Here is a 20,273-nt window from a genome sequence, read left to right as displayed (position 1 = left end):
TCTGTGTTTAGCAACTCTTCCACAGTGAGAAACTGCAATCCCAGTGTTCCAGGCATCCCACCTTCCTCTGCACACAGCGGAGCAGGAGCAGATCTCCATGGCACAGGGGGCAAGGGCAGCTCACCCACCTTTGACGATGAGCTCGGCGAAGTTGGAGACGCCGGCGCCGCGGGCGGACTGGGTGACGCAGCGGTACAGGTCCTGCTCCGCCTTGGACACGGCCTCCAGCTGGAACGTGGCCAGGAAGCGCCGGTGGCTGATGTGCTTCACCGAGGCGGCAGGGACCACCTCGCCGCTCTGCCTCTGCCCACGGGACACGCACGGCGTCACAGGGGGCACGGTGGCACCTCCAGAGCCACCAGGGGTGTCCCCACATGATGTCTGCTCAAAAGCAGGGGGATGGCCCTTCTCCCGCCGTGTCCAGCGGGGTTTTGTCCCACAGGAAAGCCGTGTGTGGGGCTGGCTGGGGCCGTTTCACCACCACCATTCCTCACCTGCATGAGGAAGCGCTCGGCCTCGGCAGCCTTGCCAGCGGCCACGCACTGGAAGGTGGCGTTCTGTCCCGCGTTCACCTCCACATCACCCAGGCGGGAGAAATGAGGCGCTTTTGCTGCCGAGGGACAAAGCAAGAGGTGAGGAAGGACCTGAGGTCCAAGGAGACCCACAGCAGCACTGCCACAAAAATCCCTCCCCACCCAAAAACCCACCCAGGATGTCACAGCTGAGCCGAGGTCTGGACAGGCCTGATGCCCACCCTCAGAGCCTGGCTCCAAGTGAGGCATGTGTTCCTGTCCCCACAGAAGCAGCCCAGGGAGGGATGAGCCTTTCTCTCCAGCACCCTGCAGTGCTGGTGCCAGATGCAGGGTATGGGATGATAGAGGGGGCAGGTCTCCTGCCCAGCCTGGAAGAAATAGGATGTGACCCCAAGAGCCAATGTGTTGGGACAGTCTGGGATTTGGGACCCCCACCAGCCCAGGTGGCCCCTCCTGATGGGGACACTCAGGCCTTGTGTTCAATCTGTGCTTTTCCAAAGTTTTATAAAAACTGAAAGCAATGTTGCAGCTGGTGGGGATAGGGATGGAGATGCAAAAGGGGCCTTAGAGGCGCCCAGGAGATGGAGATCCACCAGTCCAGGTAACACCAGGACACCCAGGTGCCCTGGCATTAGGCCCTCCACTCTCCCCAGGACCATCCCAATGGACACCAGCTCCAAGCCCTGCTGCCCAGATCCCCTCCGGTCCCATCCCACAGCACTCACAGCATGGATAATTCAGGAGCAAAATGTCATCCAGGCCCAGGTAGCCCCTGCGCTCACTGGAAACCACGGCCTCGAAGAGCACCTGCGGCACCAAACAGGGGTCAGCCGTGGCCGGGGGCCGCAGTGGGGCCGGGGGGCTGCTGGGCCTCACCTGGTACTCGCTGGGCCAGAAGAGGCTGACTGCCAGCTCTGCCTGGTGCCACTGGCGGCCGTGCGAGCCCGAGGCGTTCCACACGGCGCTGCCCAGCAGGCCCCCGGTGACCCAGACGTAGGCGCTGAGCGTGCCGGGGCTGTGCCCGTCCCGGCTGAACATGAAGTAGCTGAACTGAAGGCAGTGCGTGTCATTCTCACTCAGTGCCTGGAAGAGCAGCTGAGCTTTCTGGCCCGGGGTGTGCTGAGAGGAGTTCACCATCAGGTAGGAGCCTGCAGCAGTGGGGGAGAAGGGGGAGAGAGTGGGGTTAACTGTAAGGATGGTGAAGGGTCTGGAGGGGCCATACAGGGGGTGCCTGAGGGCTCTTGGTGTGTGCAGCTGGAGCAGGGCAGAGCTCAGGGATCTGCAGCTCCTCCCGAGGGGCAGCTCCCATCTCTGCTCTGGGACAGGGACAGCAGCCAGGGCACGGCTGGGGCTGGGCCAGGGCAGCTCAGGCTGGAGATCAGGGCAAGGCTCTTCCCCCAGAGGGTGCTGGCACTGCCCAGGCTGCCCAGGCAATGGGCACGGCCCCGAGGCTGCCAGAGCTCCAGGAGCCTTTGGACAGTGCTGCAGGAATGCCCAAGATGGGGTTATTGGGAGGTCTGGGCAGGGCCAGGGCTGGACTGGATGATCCCTGTGGGTCCTTCCCAACTAAGGAGATTCTATGATTCTAATCTCTCTGTTCCACCTCTCCTGAGCTTTGCCAGCAGGGAATCAAGAAGGTGGAGGATATGGGACCACAAAGATGCCCATGTGCCCCAGGGCACTGGTCCATGACAGTCAGAGAGGATGTGCAGGACAGGAGGGACTTGGGATGGAGCCAGAGCAGACATCCTCTGGGCAGCAGCAGGACACTGCAGTGGGACCTGACTGCTGGATGAGGAGGGGAGGATCAGCGCTGCACCTCCCCAGGGCCCCGCGGTCAGGAAAGGCTCCGATGTTGCCCTCCCTTAACTCTCAGAGCTTTGGTTGCATCAGTCCCGCCCCCAGCCGGGCCTCAGCTGTTCCCCTCCATTCCCCACTCCTCGCACCATTTACCACACAGTTGTCACAGGGAAATCCTCCTTGGCTTAAGGAGCAGCAGCAGCATCCCAGCTCTCGGGGGTGCCTGGGATGTCACTCCCAGAGCTGCCCCACCACCAGCAGCAGCTGCTGGGATCCCACCTCCCACCACCCAACATCACCAGCAGCAAAACCAGCACAGCCTTGAAGCCATACTTATAGGGCAGGCAGGATGACAATGCCAAAGGGGATCCCTAAGGCAGCAGCATTCCCTGCCCTGCACGCTCCAAGCCAGGCAGTCTGGAGGCAGGAGGGGGATGCAGCAGTCCCAGCCCCTCGTGGCAGCTCCCAGAGATGTCCAAGACAGCCATGGGGACATCCCATACAGGATGGATGGGATACAGGATGGATGAGAAGCTGCCACACCAAATCCTCCCCCTCACCAAAGACAAGGGGATTATTAATCTCCATTTTAATACCAGCAGAAGCTGTAAGTAACAAAGCTGGGTCATTTATTCAAGCCTACCATTGTTTCCTGACAGTCAGTGCTTTATTACCAATTAATTCTAAGCTCAGGCACTTTCCTCCCCTCGACTCCCACTGAGCAGCTCCAAGAGAAGCCAAAGGAAGGTGAAGGGGAATTGCAGGGGGCACCCATCCATCTCCCAACAACACTTGGGGTTGCAAGGGGGCACCCATCCATGCCCATGCAGCATTTGGGATCACAGGGGAGGCCCATCTACTGCTCCAGAGTTTGGGACCTGCACCTGGGGGAACCCCAAAGCACCCAGGAGGTCACAGCACCAGCTGGGGTGACACAGAACCAGATGCATCTCCCAGTGCACCCTTCAGGGACGGGAGCTGGGGCAAGGGAGAGAAATCCCTGAAAGGAAAATCTTCCCCACACCACTGACCTGTGTGGCTGCCTGGCCCTGCCAGCCCCTTGGGGTGGCTACTCAGGGTGAAATAAAACGATGACAATTTATTTCCTCGGAGTCCAGCACAGCTCGTTTCACCCACCGAGGGGAAGGCACTATGCCCATGCTTCTCTTTTTTCTCTTCTCATTTCCCCCAGCAAAATTACTTCTGCTCTAATGAGATCAGCCCCATTTGGTCCAGGCGACAGCAGAGTGGAGAGAGACCATTGACCCACCCCATGCCACGGGACATCTCCCAAAAGCCACCTCATTAATGAATGGGCTCTTGTTAACAAACACAGACCCTTCCTCTGCCCTCGCTTTACAAACAAAAAGCCATAGGACCAAAATAAAGAGGCCAAGACTAAAATTAAACCACTGATGAGTTATTTTAAAAGACAGAGAATGCCCATAAGGTCACCTGGGAGCAGTGATGCACCTGAGCATCCCTCATCAGGCAGGGCTTCCCACACACACTATTTTCCCCTCTTCATTTTCTTCCTGGTGTTGCACATTGGAAAAAGCAGGTTCCAACCACTCGCTTTTGTGCTAATTTTATCCTCCTCTGCTGTAAATATCTGACATTAGCCTGAAGCCCAGGGTGTAGGTTGGGTTTCTTTTATAAACATAAGAGAAGCAAAGGTACTTCAAACTGCCAGAGGGCAGGGTTGGACGGGATATTGGGAAGGGATTGTTCCCTGTGAGGGTGGGGAGGGGCTGGCACGGGTGCCCAGAGCAGCCATGGCTGCCCCTGGGTCCCTGGCAGTGCCCAGGGCCATTGAAGCCCTGACTGCCCATGGGAAGGGGCAGCTCTTCCCATCACGCTGCCCATCCCAAGGGTTCTGCCTGCCACTGCATCCCTCCAGGAAAAACCCAAGCAGCCCTGCAAGAAGCAGAGGGAAGAACTCATTGCCCCCACTTCCCTGTCTCAATATGTTTTTCCTCCTACAAAATCACTGAGAGATAAAAATAAATTAAAAAAAAAAAAAACAACTTCCAAGAGCTATTAGAAGGCAGGGAAGGCAGGCAGGATGACAGGGAGAGGGTGGCACTGTCAGACAGGAGGTGCCAGGGGAGCAGGTCTGAGCTCTGCAGCATCTGCCTCCAGGAATTCCCGCTGGAACACAAAGCTGACGTGTGCCGGATCCTGCTCTGTGTCTCAGCCAGCACGGGAACCAGGGAACCACTGACTCCCCACTCTGTGCTGAGCAGCCCCAGCACCAAGGGCTGACCTCCCACCACCACAGGGTCCTTGGACAAACTGCAGCAATTCCCAAGGGAGCGAACCATCAGGCTTTGTTGGTCAAGGGTTTTATGGATTGCAGCAGGAGCTGATTGGGAAGCACTGCTGGAGCTGAGAGCTGAAGGAGCAGCTCCTTGGATGGGGAGACATCAGAGCTCTTCAGGGTGGGGACAACCACTCAGTCCCTCCAGCACAGGGATTGGTTTGTGCAGGGACACAGCAGTTCCATGCACTGAGATGCTCCAATGCACAAGGGGTTTCCTAATGTCAGTGAATTTGGAAGGAAAATCTAGGAAAAATCACATTTGAGGGGAAAAAAACACCCACAAATATGTTGGTTTAATATTTTGAGCGAGGGACCTTAGAGCCTCTTTCAGTACTAAAAGAGGAGAGCTGCAGAGGGGCTGGGGACAAGGACGGAGGGACAGGAGGCAGGGAATGGCTGCCAGTGCCAGAGGGCAGGGCTGGATGGGATCTTGGCAATTGGGAATTGTTCCCTGGCAGGGTGGGCAGGGGCTGGGCTGGAATTGCCAGAGCAGCTGTGGCTGCCCCTGGAGCCCTGGCAGTGCCCAAGGCCAGGCTGGTTGGAGCTTGGAGCAGCCTGGGACAGGGGAAGGTGTCCCTGCCATGGCAGGCGTTGGAACTGGATGAGTTTTAAGGTCCCTTCCACCTCAAGCCAGTCTGGGATTACAAGCTCACACCTGCCTTACCCAGCTTCCTGCAGCTGCTCCTTCACAAAAGGAATAATAAAGAGACAAAAAAGAAAAAAAATCAAGATTGCAACATGGGAGAGACCCATTCATCATATTTAGGTGAAAGAGAGACAAGTAGTCAAGAGAAGCAGGGGGGAAAGTCCTAAACCAAACAAGAAAGCAAGAAGAGAGAAGGATGGCAAGGCAGCAGCAGGTGGCCAGCAGCCAGCACCCACTCCAATAAATCCTACACTCCTTGAAACTGGCTGATCTCCAATAAAAACTCATTTTAATCTGAGACCACGAGACTCCTTTGGAAAGTGCTCCCTGGAGAGGCCCTGGCACTGTGAAATCCTTCTGATCCCCTGAGCTGCTGCAAGGACCAAGGGGGTGAGGGGGCTGCAAGAGCCTCATGCACAGCTCCCCACCCAAAACAGGGTAAAACCACCCAAAAACAGGGTCCCTGCACCCCCCTGGTGCCCCATGATCATGAGCAAACAGCACTACCTGGTCTGAGGGGAGCTCCAGGGACAGGAATCCTCTTCCTGGGGTGACACTGCAATGCTCACACCCTCCAACCCGAGATGTCACTTCCCCATCAGTCCTGGAGTTTATTCCTTAAACTCTTTGTGTTCCTTTAAGGCCCCATCTCCTGCTGAGCCACAGTTTTTTCCTCAAGCAGGGAGAGAAGCCCCATTCCACCCAACCCTCCAACCCCCTGCAAGCCCCCAGGCTTTTAAGTCAGGCAGTTCACTGCAGATTTTAAATTACAGCTGAATATTGAGCAGAAAACTCAACTAATTACAAGTTTCAGACACTCCATCATGAGCCACCTCAAGCCCCAGCTCTGCTTTCCCCAGGAAACGCCCTGGACACACACCAATTAGGGTAGCTCAGTTTAAAGCAATTACTTGGAAAAATCATCCAGGGAGGATCAGGGATGTGCCAGCAGATCCCTGCCCTCGCCCTGCACCCTGGACATGCCAGGAGGGACAGGATGGAAGGAGAAGGTGATGGGGAAAGGTAATGGCAGACCAGAGTTAGTGGAGGGGGAAAAGCCAAATTAACCCCTGGCATGAACAAAGCCCAAGACAAACAGCTGGAGGCAGGTTTGATGGAACAGTAGAGAGTTTCCTATAAAGTAGGTAACATATTAATAAACAGAAAAGGTGATTTTTACTGTTGAGCTCCAAACAAGCTCTCCTGTTTTTCTGCCCATCCTCAGCACAGGACTGGCCGCTCAGGATCAGGCAGGAGCCAGCAGTCCCAAAAACAAGGAGCATCCCAAGTCCAGTGAACCTCACTGAGCAAATGGGCTCAGAGACAACTCAGGGGGGTCACAGCAGGAGAGAGTCCAGAGCAGGGAGCGAGCAAAGTCCCCAAATGCACCCACACCATCCTCCTGGAGAGGGGAGCTCCTCACACCTGCCTGGCCGGGTCTGCTCCCCCAGCCTGGCCAGCAGAGAGGAAATGGACCCAGAAAATAACACAGAACAGTTCTGAACCAATGAGATTTTCTTTAAAGTCCATTTTAATTTTCTTCCTTACTATTCCCACCACTTTGGAGATGCCCCCACCTAACAAGCCCTTCCCCACACTTGAAAACACCAGAAACAGGTTTTTTCCCCCATTTCCCACATAAGCAGGCCAAAGCCAAGTCTAAAACACTGCAGGAATTAAACCAGGAGGAGTCACACAGTCCAGCCCTGGGGTCAGGACACAAAGGCAGGGTAGGGACAGAGGGCCCAGGGGGACCCTGGCACTCACCGTGAGGCAGGTCAGGCACCAGGTGAGGCATCAGGTAACTGCGCAGGAGCTCCCAGTCGAAGTCATCATCCTCACCCTGGCTGTACTCACACTGGTTGGGCTCACTGTCCTCCTCGAAGGTGCAGCCAGCTGTGGGGACAGACCCGTCAGCCCCTGAGCCCCCAGAGCGGCTGCTCTCTCCCCAAAAGCCCAGCAGGAGTGGGTGATGGCCCTGGAACGCCCCACCAGGAGGGGACTGCAGGCACTCCCCAAGGGCACTGTGAGCAGGGCTCTGCCCCTGGGTGCCACCAGGCCCCCACGGCTCCTGTGCAGCTTCACCAGTGACACAGGCCAGCAGGCGCCAGGGAGGCCCTCACAGCAGGAGCAGGATGCAGCTCCCAGCTTGGCTTCTCAGGGCTTGGTAGCACAAGGGGTTTCCCCCAAGAAATATCATTTGGCTGTGGCGGCCACACAAAATTTGTGCTTTGAGCCCAACTCTCCACCTGTGGCTTGGGCTCCCGGGGGTCTCTCCGTGGCCTGATGTGAGTGTGGCAGTTCTGAGTCAGGACCCCCAACCCTGAATGCAGCCCTGAGCCCCCCCTTGGCACTGCTGAGTCCTTTTGGCAGTCACATTTTATTACAGATTTACCTCTTGGGGGTCTGAGGGTGTTTACACAGCACCTCCCTGGTGCACAGCATGCTCAGCTGAGCACGGAGAAGCGCAGCAAATGCCACAAGGCCGCTTGTTCCCACGGGATGTGACACAGAGAGAGGCCCCTGTCCCACATCCAGCCCCTCCCGTGATCCCACATTCCAGTCCAGCCCCATCCAGCCCTCCCATCATCCCCCATCCAGCCAACCCCGGAGCTCAGGTCGGCTTTGCCGTGGGGCCACCGGGGGCTGTGGCTCACACTGCCCCATTGTCCCATTAAAGCCACGATTAAGGGACCGGGGCACAGCGCTAATTAACGGGGCCGGGCTCACCAGGGGCCCCGGGAGCCCTGAGCAAGCGGAATGAACAACAGCAAACATCCCCCAATGCACCGGCAGGAAAACAGACCTGGGCCAAGGGATTATTTCTGCTGTTTTCTTCCTATTTTATCCCAAATTACATCAGTAATTCCGCCCGCCACCTGGGGATCTGGCAGTTAATGGCCTCGCTGCTGGCACGGGTTGTGCCTCCCTGTGCTCAGGGATGCTTGGATGCAGCATTTAGTCAAACACGAGTCCAAACACTGGGAAAAAAGCCCATAAGATGCTCAGGAAATTTCAATTCCCAACTCTTTCATATATAAGAAGGCATTTGTGGCTTTTTTCGCCCCTTTGCACTCATTTTTTTAAAGCACAAGGGCACATTCCAGCTCCATCACCAACTGTTTTTTCCTCTCAGAGCCTTAAGAAACTTCTTTTTAAAAACCTGTAAGCAAATTCTGTCCTATTCATATGTCTGGAGGCACTGAGACATCACAGCTTTCTTAAAGCCCTTCCCGAAATGGAGCGTCTGCCCAGCCCACGTGCGGATGTGCCCCCGCACCGCAGCCCCTGCTCCTCAGCTCTCGCCACGAGATGTGTTGGATTCTAGAGTCTGGAACTTGGCTGCACTTTCTAACAGGAGGAAAAGCACAAATCTGTCAAAATTTTCCAGGAAGGAAGGGAAATAAAATAAATTTCAAAATAAAACACTGTCAGAGACTAAGTGCCAAGTGATTTAAAAGAAAAAAAGGCCCAAGTGTTTCTTTCCAAGATCTGCTGAGCAGGATATTCTGGGAGGCAGAAATTTGTTCTTGGGGGATTTTTTTTTGGCCTGATAAACCAGAGCAGAGTCAAACAATGTTTCAGTCTGGCAGAGCCCCATTTCCCAGGGAAAAGTGATTCCTTCACCCCCAATAAACCATTCCCAGCCACTGAAAACATAATATGTACCCTACTCCTCCTCCTGGCCTGCAGCCCCCCACCCAAATCCTGCTGCCATCCCCAGCACAGCCACTGCCACCAACCCATCACCCCACACCTGCATCCTCAGCCACCCACGAGATGATGCCAGGCTGCAGAAGTTTAAAATGCAATTACAGAGCAGATATGTGCTGGCCGAGCTGATCCATCTCCCTCCTCAGACAGGTTTACTGCCAAGGCTTTTCCCGGCACGAGCCTTCCCTCCATCCACGGCACAAAACAAAGGCAGTTCCACTGGCCACTCCATTTCCCTGACGAATTTGTCCATGATTTGTACACACAGGGAAAAAAGCCAAAGGGGCTTCACAGAACCTTGGTTTCCATGAGTTGGGGGATGCTTCTGGCACCATCTCTCCCCAGCCAAGGACAGGGCTGGGAGAAGCCCGACCTCCAGCAGACTCTCCCTCCTCATCACAAGATTAAGGGCATAAAAATTAACACCTGAGCAATTAAATGCCAACAGCCCAACTCCATAGGGGGTGACTGGAGGTGCTCCAGCAGCTGTGGAAAGTCAGAAAGGGGAAACCCAGAGCAACCTGCAAAAAATTAATGTTCCATCACAACGCTTGCAAGGAGGGCAGGGAGGCTGCAACCCAAAATATCCACCTGCAGCAGTGGGAGGGTTATTCCATCCCAAGGGCAGCAGGACAAGGACTGTGGGAGCCGGGTGAGGCTGCTCCAGGTATGGATGCATCCTAAAAAGGAAGCAAGGAGCCCCCTGAGCTGGCCCCAGGCCAGGTGACAGCAGCTCCGGGCGCGAGGTGAAGGCAGCGAGCGCAGGAGGTGCGATCCCAATGCAACAGCAGCTAAAAATACTGCAGGGAGCTGGGGTCTGCCACCCCAGCAGGGGGTGGGACGTGTCCCAGACACAGCCTGAACACCCCAGAGCTGCCTAAATCACCCCCAACACAGAGCCTGCCCCATGCACAAGAGGCAGCCTGTGCCAAGGATGAGACGCGCCCCACCAAACACCCCAGAGCATCACACGTTCCTGGGCAGAGGGCAGAGAGGGATGAGCACCAACACGGGGGCTTAACAACAGATGGACCAGAATTATTTTTAAAAAAGAGATAAGAGGTGGTTTGAGAGATTTGCTATGAAGATGGGGACCAGTGCTGCTCAGCCTCCTCCAGGTGCTGCTACCACCTCCATGGATCCACCACGTGCCCAGGTGGAAGGGAGCAGAGAGACAGGCACCAGTGTAGAGGTTAAACACCAGATGAAGCAAAATTGTTTGAAAGAAGGCAAAAAAAGGTGGCAGGAGGGGTTTGTCAAGGAGTCTGGTAACAGGCTCAGCATCTCCTTGGGTACCACTGCAGCACCAGGGCACACTGAGAGAGCAGGGGCATGGGCACCAACATGAGGGTTAAACACCAGATGGATTAAAAATTCTTAAAAAGAAAGAAAAGAAGGTGGCTTAATGGATTCAGCAGGGAGAAGGACACCACTGCCACCCAGCATCCCCCTCTACAGGGATGAAGAGGAGGAAATCTGGGGAGGGGAGGGACTAGTGATTCACAAAGAAAAGGGAGGAAAAGAAAGACCAAACAGCCAAGTACAAAGGACAGCATCTAATTAATTCTCCGTGGCCACCGAGGAACGTGGCCGCCTGCCTACAGCCCACCCCGCGCTCTTTCATCCACAGAGTCTGCACTGCTCTTGCTTCCAAGTTAATTACACACTTAAACCCTTCCTGTTTAACCTCCTGCACCATGGGACACAATCCGTGTCTTCTCTTGCCTTCTACTGAGCAGCCTTGAGAAGCCTCCTCTGCCAAAGGGCAGCCCAGCACCATCCAGGACTGGGATCACAGCCCAGCCCCATCCGGGATTGGGATCACAGCCCAGCCCCATCCAGGATTGGGATCACAGCCCGGCACCATCCGGGATTGGGATCACAGCCCAGCCCCATCCAGGATTGGGATCACAGCCCGGCACCATCCAGGATCGGGATCACAGCCTGGCACCATCCAGAACAGCAGGACTGGGATCACAGCCTGGCACCATCCGGGATTGGGATCACAGCCTGGCACCATCCGGGATTGGGATCACAGCCCGGCACCATCCAGAACAGCAGGACTGGGATCACAGCCTGGCACCATCCGGGATTGGGATCACAGCCCGGCACCATCCAGAACAGCAGGACTGGGATCACAGCCCGGCACCATCCGGTATTGGGATCACAGCCCGGCACCATCTGGCACAGCAGGATTGTGCTCTCCCCCACCCAAGACCCTCTGGGGTATCGTCTGATGGGAACAAAACACCAATAATGTCCCAAAATGGGGACAGGCTTTGTGAAAAATGGGCTCATACCAAAACTTTAGCAAGTAAAATACAATGCAGCCACCCAGGACACCCAGTCCTGATGGGAAAAAGCCCATTTTGCTCCTACCCTGGCTTAGCCAGGACTGGATCAGCTCCATGGATCAGCATCTCTGGGGTGCAGCATCTTGGGAGCACAAGCCCCATGGCACAGGCACCAGCCAAGGGAGATAACGCTGGTCATATTTCAGAGTCAAAATAAATTTTTTATCCCTGGCCTTATCCAGCAGCTCCAGTCCTCCACCCCAAGTAATTGTCAGCAGGAAATGGGGAGGACTCAGGTACCCACATGACACATGACATGCTGCCCTGGCAGTCAAGTGCAAACACCCTGCAGAGTGAAACCATCATCTGACCATAGCAAGATGTGGCAGGGGATGAACAGAGCTCTCTTGCCATCAAATCCAAAGTTTTCATTGCCTCCCAGGAGAAGGGATGGAGGCGGAGGCTTTGCAGTTGCACACCCCCAAATTATCATGCCCAAGACCTCTCCTCTTAAATGCACGTGAGGAAGATGCTCTTTGTCTGCACCAAAGGATGAAGTTCTTCACACAGGATAAATGGTCAATGAGCTGCTGTAAATGGGGAAACCGAGGCACAGAGGGGATGTGGTGCAGTCCCAGCGGACTGGCAGCCCGGGATCACCCCAGGGATGGCAGCAAGCCCAGGGAGCTGGGTGTGATACAGAACCACAGCTCCAGCAGATGCCACCACGGTGCCATTCCTCCCCAGCACCCCGAGCAGAGCCAGCCTCCCAGCTCCCAGCTCCCAGCTGCTACTGAAGGTGCTTTCCTTGGCACACTCCCAGGGGAACTGCCCCGGGGAGGAAACGCCGGGAGCTGCTTCCCTCCGGGTGCCGGCACACACGGGGCACAGGGAGCACACTCTGCACCTCATCCAAAATCAGATGCACTTCCCAGCCAGTGAGATCCTGCACACAGCACCCCACAGGCTCCCAGGCGGGGGTAAGGGATCCAGGACCATTTCCATCTGCAGGGGGCTCAGATTCCCGGGGGTGGGATGTTACAGGGGCTCTTCGGCACTGAGGAATCCAGCTCAGCGGGAAAATCCAGACAGGGAGAGGTCCTGTGCGCCAGCACCCCAACATCTCATACTGATGGGGAGCCCTGCCACACTGTACACCAACAGCCCCATGGCCAAGCCCAAACACCCCAGGATTTCACTGGGAAAACCTCTTCCAGCCCAAGCAGAGGGGAGCTGAATCCCTCTGTAGCTGCACTGGGCACATGCAGAGGGCCTGGGGCACTAGCACAACATTGAAAGTATTTCTGTGCATAACACCCCAGAGATGATGACAAACCCCGTCCCTGCTCCTCTGCTCCCCACTTCTGCCAAGAGACACTTTTAGGAGAAATATCACTGATTTCTCAGCCCTGATAAAAGCTGATTGGAAGAATATGGAAAGCAGCTCCATTAGAATTCTCACCAGTAGTTTGTTTTGGTTCTCCAAATCATTTTAAATATTGTATTTAATAGAAAAATAATTTACTCAGCTGTAAGAAACATCAATTTGCAACTTGAAGCCTTGTATATTAGCCAGAGAAGCTAATGTGTAAACATTAGCAGCTCCAGGAACGTGTGGGGTTTGGCCAATGCAATTCCAGGGAGAGAGCAGCCAGATATTAAGACGGAGGATTTGCATAATAAGTCACTTATGCCTGATAACCTCAGTGTTTGGAACACGCAGGACTAGAGAACAATATCCATCTGCCAGCAACTACAGAAGACAAATCTCCTTTTTTTCCTTTTTTTTTTTTTTAATTCTTGACTGGTAAAGACTCTTTACGGCTTTTACCTGCAGGTCCCCAAGGAGTTGTCAAACTTCCCACAGTGAGTACTCAGTCCCAGCAGCCTCCAAGGAACCCCAGGGATGGGGAGAATTGGCAAATCTGGATTCATTACAGGCATTTTGAAGCAAATACAACTGGGAAAATACAACTCCAAAGGCTTTGCAATGCCACAGGGATGGCTTGTGCTTGGGCAAGGACCAAGTGTGCCATACATCACTGCATGGTGAAAACGCATTCAAAAGCAAAGGGGGCATAATTAATCTTGCCAGAATCATTCCCTGGGGCAAACCCAGCTGCCAACTGCAGCTCCACATGCCCTTAGCTCCAGAGAGATCAGCACTCCTGGGCCAGGGGGCTGCATCACCCTGCTGCAGGCAGCACCAGCAATGTCTCCCTGGAGTGCCCCTCCCTGGCTGCTCTGGGGATGCTGGGGGACACAGCCCAGGAGGCTTCACCTCCATGTCCAGAGGGGATGTGAGGATTTAACATCCCATCCAAAGGCTGCTGGTGCCCAGCACCTGGATCCAGCGAGTGCTGTTCCCAAGGAAGGATCAGCATCACTCTGTCACTCGAACCCTGCTCAAGAGAGGTCCTGCAGCACAAAAACACCCTCGAGCTGAACAGCCAGGAGGCCACTAACCCACTGCACAAGTGCTTTAATAATGAACCATCACTTAATTAACATCATCAGTGCTGCCTGGTGGACTCCATGGGGAAAAAAACAAGGCAGGAAACCTTTGGAAACCTCCATCCTGCCATTATTGATCACACCCGGTGCAATTACAGCTCACGGGCTGCAGAGCTGTGCGACACCTCAGGGAAAAAAACGGGAACAAGTTAAAATAAACTAGAAAAGGCAGGGGAAATCATGCTCATTTCTCCCCCTCGCTCCTTTATTACTATCAGGTCCCCCAGGTGTCTGCTGGGGACCATCCACTCCACATGCCAGGGACCCAGAGAGACCAGGCCCATGAGCCCCAAGGGGCACACGCTGCTTTCAGGGGACGCCTGAGGACACAGAGATGCTCCCACGGCAGGAATTCAGGCAGGAAAAGCAGCTGCCCTAGGACACATCAGTACCGTACCAAAGTCCTGGGAGACTCCAATATCAGCTGCAGAAATCATGGGAAAGAGCAAGTTTCCCAAACCAACCCCATTCTGCAGGGGCTAAGAAGGGGGCACCCCTCAGCCTCCCCTCCCACAGCAGGTCCCGCATCTCTGCGGTGATGGATGCAGGAGCTCCCGGGATGGAGCCTGTGCCAGCGCTGGGAGGGCCTTGGAGGCAGCTCCAAGGGTCACTGATGGCATTGCAGGGCAGGGAATGCAGCCGGGGAGCCCTCAGCCCCAGCAGGGACAGGGACAGGGCCACAGCATCCCAGCCAGCCCTAGGGGGGATACAGGTGGGGACAAGAGGAATAAGGCTCAGTGCCATGCAAAATCCAGGCCCCATCCTCCTCCTCCTCCTTCCTTGTTCAGAGCCAGGAGCAGCAGGGTGGGCTGGCTGACGCGGGGCTGGGAGGTGACACCGTGTGACATGGGCACAGCCATCAGCAGCGCCAGGACTCGGCTGAACCTCTGCTGTGGCACACAGGTTAAAGGCAGGAGCCCTCATGGGAGGAATCACAAGGAGCCGTGTGCCCAGCAGGTCTGTCACAGCTCTGGGAACACGCTGGACCACGCCAGGCACCCTTCAGTCCATGAATTTGGCTCAGCCACCCCCGTCATGCTGGCTTGGGCATCCATCTATGCTGACCTGGAGAGCCCTCAACTCATTCCAGCAAAAACTCTGGGATTGCACTAGGTGTGCGGGAATAACTGAAGAAGAGTCCCTGCAGTGTCAGAAGTGCACACGACACCCTGCAACCCCATGGGAGAACCATGAAACCCCAACACCCAGCACTCCCACATCCTGCCCCAGACAGAGCCCACCTCCCATCCCCAACCAGCCACCATCCCACGGGAAGGAAGGCAGGACACAGCCTCTCAGACAGAGAAATGCCATTCAGAGCCAGCAGGTTCCCAGACAGGAGCCTGGGTGAGAGACTAAAGAAAAAGTTCAGCTGCTATAAAGAAAAATAACCCAATGAGGAGATGCAGTGCTTTAGTTTAATATTTTTATAATCCAGAGAAAGCAGGCTGGTTGCTGGCTGCAGAAAATCAATGGGATATTATCACTCAGCAGACAGATGAAAAGACAGTAAAAATAAGAAGAAATAATAACTGAAGTAAGAGAGTCCTTGGGAAGAGCCCCAGAAGGGCAGTGGCTGAACTTGCACCACAGGAAGAGTTCAGAGGCTGCCCTGGCATTGAGAGGCTTCCAAAGTCACTCCAAAGCTGCTCCTTCCCCAAAAATACCCTGGAAAGCTCCAGCACCCACCTCCACAAGGGGAAGAGGCAGGTGCCCCATTGACACCACAACCACAGAACCAGATGTCCCAGTGAGAACTTTGAGGTGCCAGGGGTGCCCAGGATCACCCACCTGTGCCAATTCAACAAACCACATTGAAGCACCACGTAATCAAGGAAAGAGCATTTATTATATAATTACCCAGGGTGTCAGCACACCTCTGCTAACAGGCAGGACGTGCTGGCAGGGAATGAGGACCTGGCACCCAAGGGTGTGTGGGGCAGCCAGCAGCAGGGAAGGACTTTGCAGGAGACACATCCTTGCATGGATCTGCCTGGACTTCCTGACCAGCCCTGAAAATTGCTGCTGTTCCCATCACAGCTTTTGGAGGAACCCAAGATTCCAGGGTCACACGGCACAGGACAGAGCAGGGCTGCACCCCGAGGAGCCCTACAGAGCACCCCAAGACCACAAAAGCTCCATAGACACCTCCAAATCCATCCAAGCCAAGGAATGCAGTTTGCTGTAGCCCATCCCTCTCCCTAAGCAAGTGGCCACAATGTTCCATCCCCTCAGGAGAAAAGCCATTCCCACACCTCCTGTCAGGACGCAGCAGCAAGACCCCTCGGGCAGCACCCCAAAGTCAAGCCTCACGCTCTGGGGGAGCAGCTGGGCCATGGTGAGTGATTCATCTCCTCTTCTGGACTGGCCACCCCTCGCCCCTGGGGACAGCCTGCTCTGGGGAGCTGCCCCAGGGAGTGCCCAGCAGCTGAGGGGCCGCGGCACAGGGGCTCCTTGGCTTGGCCAGCTGGGCTAGTTAGGCTGAAGGCCTCCAGCACAAAGCAGCACACAGCTCCAATGCCCAGGGCTCACCAGGGCTTGTGTCCCGAGCAGGGCCCTGGGGACAGTGGCCTCGTTAAGACTCATCAGGTCACTGATGTCCCCGTCCCTCATCCTCACAGCATCTCCTGCCTCTCCATCCCAGCCACAATCCTGATCGACTTAACGATGGCAGGAAAGGTTGGATCCACACGGGGAGTCCAGGGAGCCAAAGCAGTTATTGGTCAATTTAGGGCTCCCCAGCACCAGGACAGCCCTGGAATGAGCAGGGATGGACCCTCTGGCAGTCCAGGATGGCTGCAGGGAGCTGGGGGGGGCTGTGCCAGCACAGCCACCCTGTCATGGGTGATTTGACAGTATTTTTCAAGCCCAATTTAAAAAAAGGGAAAAAAAAAATTGTGTACGACCAAAATACTCAGGAAGTTGCTCCAGCTGCAGCATACTCCCACTCCCCAGCTGCAGTGCAATGCTCTGCTCCACTGCATCCCTGTCAGGGACAGGGGCTCTCCCAGCCCCAGCCAGGGCCCACCCTGGGTGGGCAGTGGGCTCCCCAGGTAACAGGGGAGGCACATCCCTGCCCTGCCTTCAGCAACAGGGCTGCCCAGAGTCCCCCACCACCCCTGCTGCAGGGCACCGGGGTCAGCCAGGTGCCAAAAGGGGGCCAAGCACCCTCCCTTGCCCCCCTCCTGTTCCGCAACATCGTCAGCACTTTGGGAGGCAGGAAGGTCAGGAAATAAATTTATGGCCAAAGCCAGTCAAGAGGCTTCTCCCAGCTGTGAATCCGTCACACAGAGTCAAGGTGACACACAAGGAGACCCCGCTGGGCCCCAAACTGCAGGAGCATTGCATTCCTGGCATTCCCACTGCAGCCCAGGCTCCTGTTGGAGCCAGCAGCACCCCAGCAGCCAGGCACCCCCAGGAACAGCCCCTGCAGCCCTCAGCACCCCATGGCACAGGGGCAGTGCTGCTGTCTGCTCCTGCAGCCAGCACAGACCAGCACCCGGATTTGGGGTCTGGCAGAGGCATCCAGGGACAGGAAACAGGGCCAGCCCCAGGCTGGCTCGCCACAATCCACGCTTGGATTCCCTCTCCAGGTGGGAGAAAGTGGGGTGCAAAGCCTGGGCCCCTTAAACATGTAGTAAGCATGCTCCCCAGCAGTGCCCAGGCAGGAGCTGCAGAGCTGGGCTGCGACACCCAGGCAGGACTTGGAACAGCACACAAGCAGCTGGGAATGAGCTGCAGCCAGCAACCATCCAGCAAGCAGGAACAACACTTCTGATCTTAAAAAAAAAGACATAAAATAACAGCTGCAAAGGGCAAGTGACATTTGAGCCCCCAGTGCTGGCAGCAGGGAGGGGCAAAGGGCTGCTCCACAGGCAAGGGCTCCTCTGCCTTTGCCTTCCAGCAGCTGGAAGGGCTGGACTTTGGCCTTTGATCCAGGCAGAGCCTGCCGCTCCCAGGGCCAGGAAAGCAACAGAGCAGGAACACCCAGGAAAGTCCCGGTGACAGCTGCCAGCTCCACAGGCACTCCCCAGAGCCGCCTTCGCCCGGCGAACAGCAGCAGATCCCAGGAGCGCTCCAGGCAGGCTGGCACAGGCTGACACCCCCTCCCCACCATCACCCACCCACAGCCACCCCAGCACAAAGGGGGAAAAGCAGCAGCAGCTCCTCCAGGCCACCTGCAGTGGAAAGGAAAAGCTCCATCTCCAGGACCTATTTATTTTGAGGCTGCCAAGGAGGAAGCAATTAGCTTCAGGGGATTAACTGCTGGGAATCCTTCTTGTCCAGAGGGGAAAGTCTCAGTTTCACCAAGTACAAGGAGGGATCTCCAGGCTGGAATGAGAGAGCAGGATCAAAGGAATGCTGCAAAGCAAATCCCAAGCTGCCATGGGGGAGAAGAGGTTTGGGAATCTTGACATTTAATCACGCAGTAACCAAAGGTTTGCAGACATGTCTAATAAGACAATTATAGTGCATGTTAATAATAGATTATTAAAAAGCTTATTTATGGAGGTTTAAACAGGCAGATGGTAGGGCCATGGTGATAAGGCTCTCTCTTTCTAGAGCCTGTGCTACCTCCCAGCTCCCAGAGATGCAGCAGGGATTTGCCTTCCTCTGCCTCCAGCTCCCTGTGCTTAACCCTCACATGATTGCCCAAAGCAAAGCAGCAAACCCCTGCAGAGGGCCTGCAGCCAGGAGAAGATTCTTATGGGGCATTTCAGGGTGCTCAGAGCTCCCAGCCTCTCTGCAGAGCAAGGACTGGGTGATGAAGTGATGGAAAAGTTCATCTCAGGTGCAGTCAAGGGAAAAACCAACATCAACAGGCAGCAAGGAGTTGGTCACAGCCAGGACGGGGTTAAAGCCACCAAGAAACACCTGCCTTGGTTTTCCAGGGGGTGTCCCTCCTCCCCCAGAGCCCTGATTCCAATAGACTTTATTCTGGGAAGGCTCCCAAGGAGGCTGGAATAGGGCTGGTTTGTCTTAGTTTGGATAACAAAGGGTAAAATGTGCATTTCGGGCCAGGAGGTGATTCACCAGCATCCCTGTTCCCGGGGCCAGGGCAGGTCCAGGCACCCAGAGGAAAAACAGGAAACAGGAGCTCTAGAACAAGAGGACAGTAAAAATGAAACAAATGCAACTGCAAGTCTCGATGGGGAAGGAAAAAACCCAGACATTGCCAGGCTGTACCATGGAGCTGCAGATCCAAAGCCAGAGGGACAGGTCCATCCAGGAGCATCAGCATCACTCTGAGCCTCCCTAAATTCTGCTTCTGCCTCATGGACGGTAAAAATCCACCACACTCCAGTGTCCCTCTGCACACACTGGAGAGCCGAGGGCTCAGGAGCCAGAAACCTCTGCCCTGGGCACACTCGGGCATGTCAACAGGATTTTCCGGAGCATCTCGACACAGAAGCCTCAAGGGTGTTTGCACTGTCTGGGTGCTCTGGGAAAGGGCATGGCATTCTCAGGGCATTAAAAACACACGTAGGAGCAAACAAGAGAAAGAGCTTCTTCCCTGGCACGACAGAACAGGCAAGAGGAAAAAAAAACAAAAACAAAAACCCAAACAAAAAAACCCCACGAAGCCTGAAACAAGCTGACAAGGAAAATGTAAGGTTCTCGCACATTTTATGCGCTTGGTGAAGGCGGGCTGGGGAGAACAAAAATGCCTTGGCATCGGAGAGCACACAGCCAGCCAAGGGGAGGGAAACAAACCCCGGGAAAAGCGCTGCGAGAGCAGCATCAGGCACCGGAGCACTGACCCGGTTCCCCAGCAGCAGCAGCCGGGACCACCTCTGCTCCTGACCCCCCTCCCCCGAGCATCCCCCGCTCATCCCCTCCCCCGTGACCGTTAACGGGCGGGGGCTGCCCCGCTGCCGACCCCAATCCCCGCCCCGGCAGCGGCGTCTGCTCGGCGGCTCCCATTGACCCGAGCGAGCCGGCCCCGCCGCGCCGGGTCAGCGTCACCCGTGCCACCCGTGCCACCTCCTGCCGGCCCCGCCGGGTCACCTGTGCCACCCGTGCCACCTCCTGCCGGTGCTGTCGCGGGGGACAGGGACGCTGGAGCCCCGTCCCCCCGCCCGGCCCCAGCCGTCACCGCAGCCGGCAGCCACCTCCCCCAGCAGCCTGAGAGCCTCCGGAGCCGCCACCAACGCCGGTCCAGCGCTCCCTGGCAGTCCTAACCTCCCAAGTGGAAGCTGCAAACCCAAATATTGTATTTGCTTAATTGCTGCAAACGAAGTCGGAGCCGAGCGCAAACAGCTTCCGCATAATTCCGGCAGGAGTGCCACGCAGCAGCGCGGCTGTGTCCCCATCGCGTGTCCCCATCGCGGGTCCCCGCCGCAAAACAGCCCGGGAGCGCGGGCTGGGACCCCTGAGCAGCTCACCGCGGAGTTCTTGGGGTGCAGCACACAGAAGCAGAGGTGCACCTTACCATGGAATCATTTGGG

At 55.9% G+C, this 20,273-nt stretch overlaps 1 protein-coding gene across 3 annotated transcripts in view; it reads right to left on the bottom strand.

Annotated features, from left to right (window-relative positions):
• PTPRU (protein tyrosine phosphatase receptor type U) overlaps positions 1-20,273 on the bottom strand; it is a 54,579-nt gene that overhangs the window by 31,917 nt on the left and 2,389 nt on the right. For all 3 annotated transcript variants that reach the window (XM_054292490.1, XM_054292489.1, XM_054292491.1), the window contains exons 2-6: positions 7,070-7,198; positions 1,410-1,681; positions 1,259-1,340; positions 495-610; positions 129-303 (exon numbers count right to left, since the gene is read on the bottom strand). In XM_054292490.1, the coding sequence (XP_054148465.1) occupies positions 129-303; positions 495-610; positions 1,259-1,340; positions 1,410-1,681; positions 7,070-7,198 (774 nt within the window). The remainder of the gene's footprint in view (positions 1-128; positions 304-494; positions 611-1,258; positions 1,341-1,409; positions 1,682-7,069; positions 7,199-20,273) is intronic.

The sequence above is a fragment of the Melozone crissalis genome, unplaced genomic scaffold, assembly GCF_028551555.1.
Source record: "Melozone crissalis strain CALT ecotype California unplaced genomic scaffold, PUWL_Pcris_2 ptg000111l_1, whole genome shotgun sequence".
Classification (NCBI taxonomy): Eukaryota; Metazoa; Chordata; class Aves; order Passeriformes; family Passerellidae; genus Melozone; species Melozone crissalis.
The sequence above is the reverse complement of the archived record's forward strand: the minus strand, read 5'-3'. Positions and strand labels throughout refer to the sequence as shown.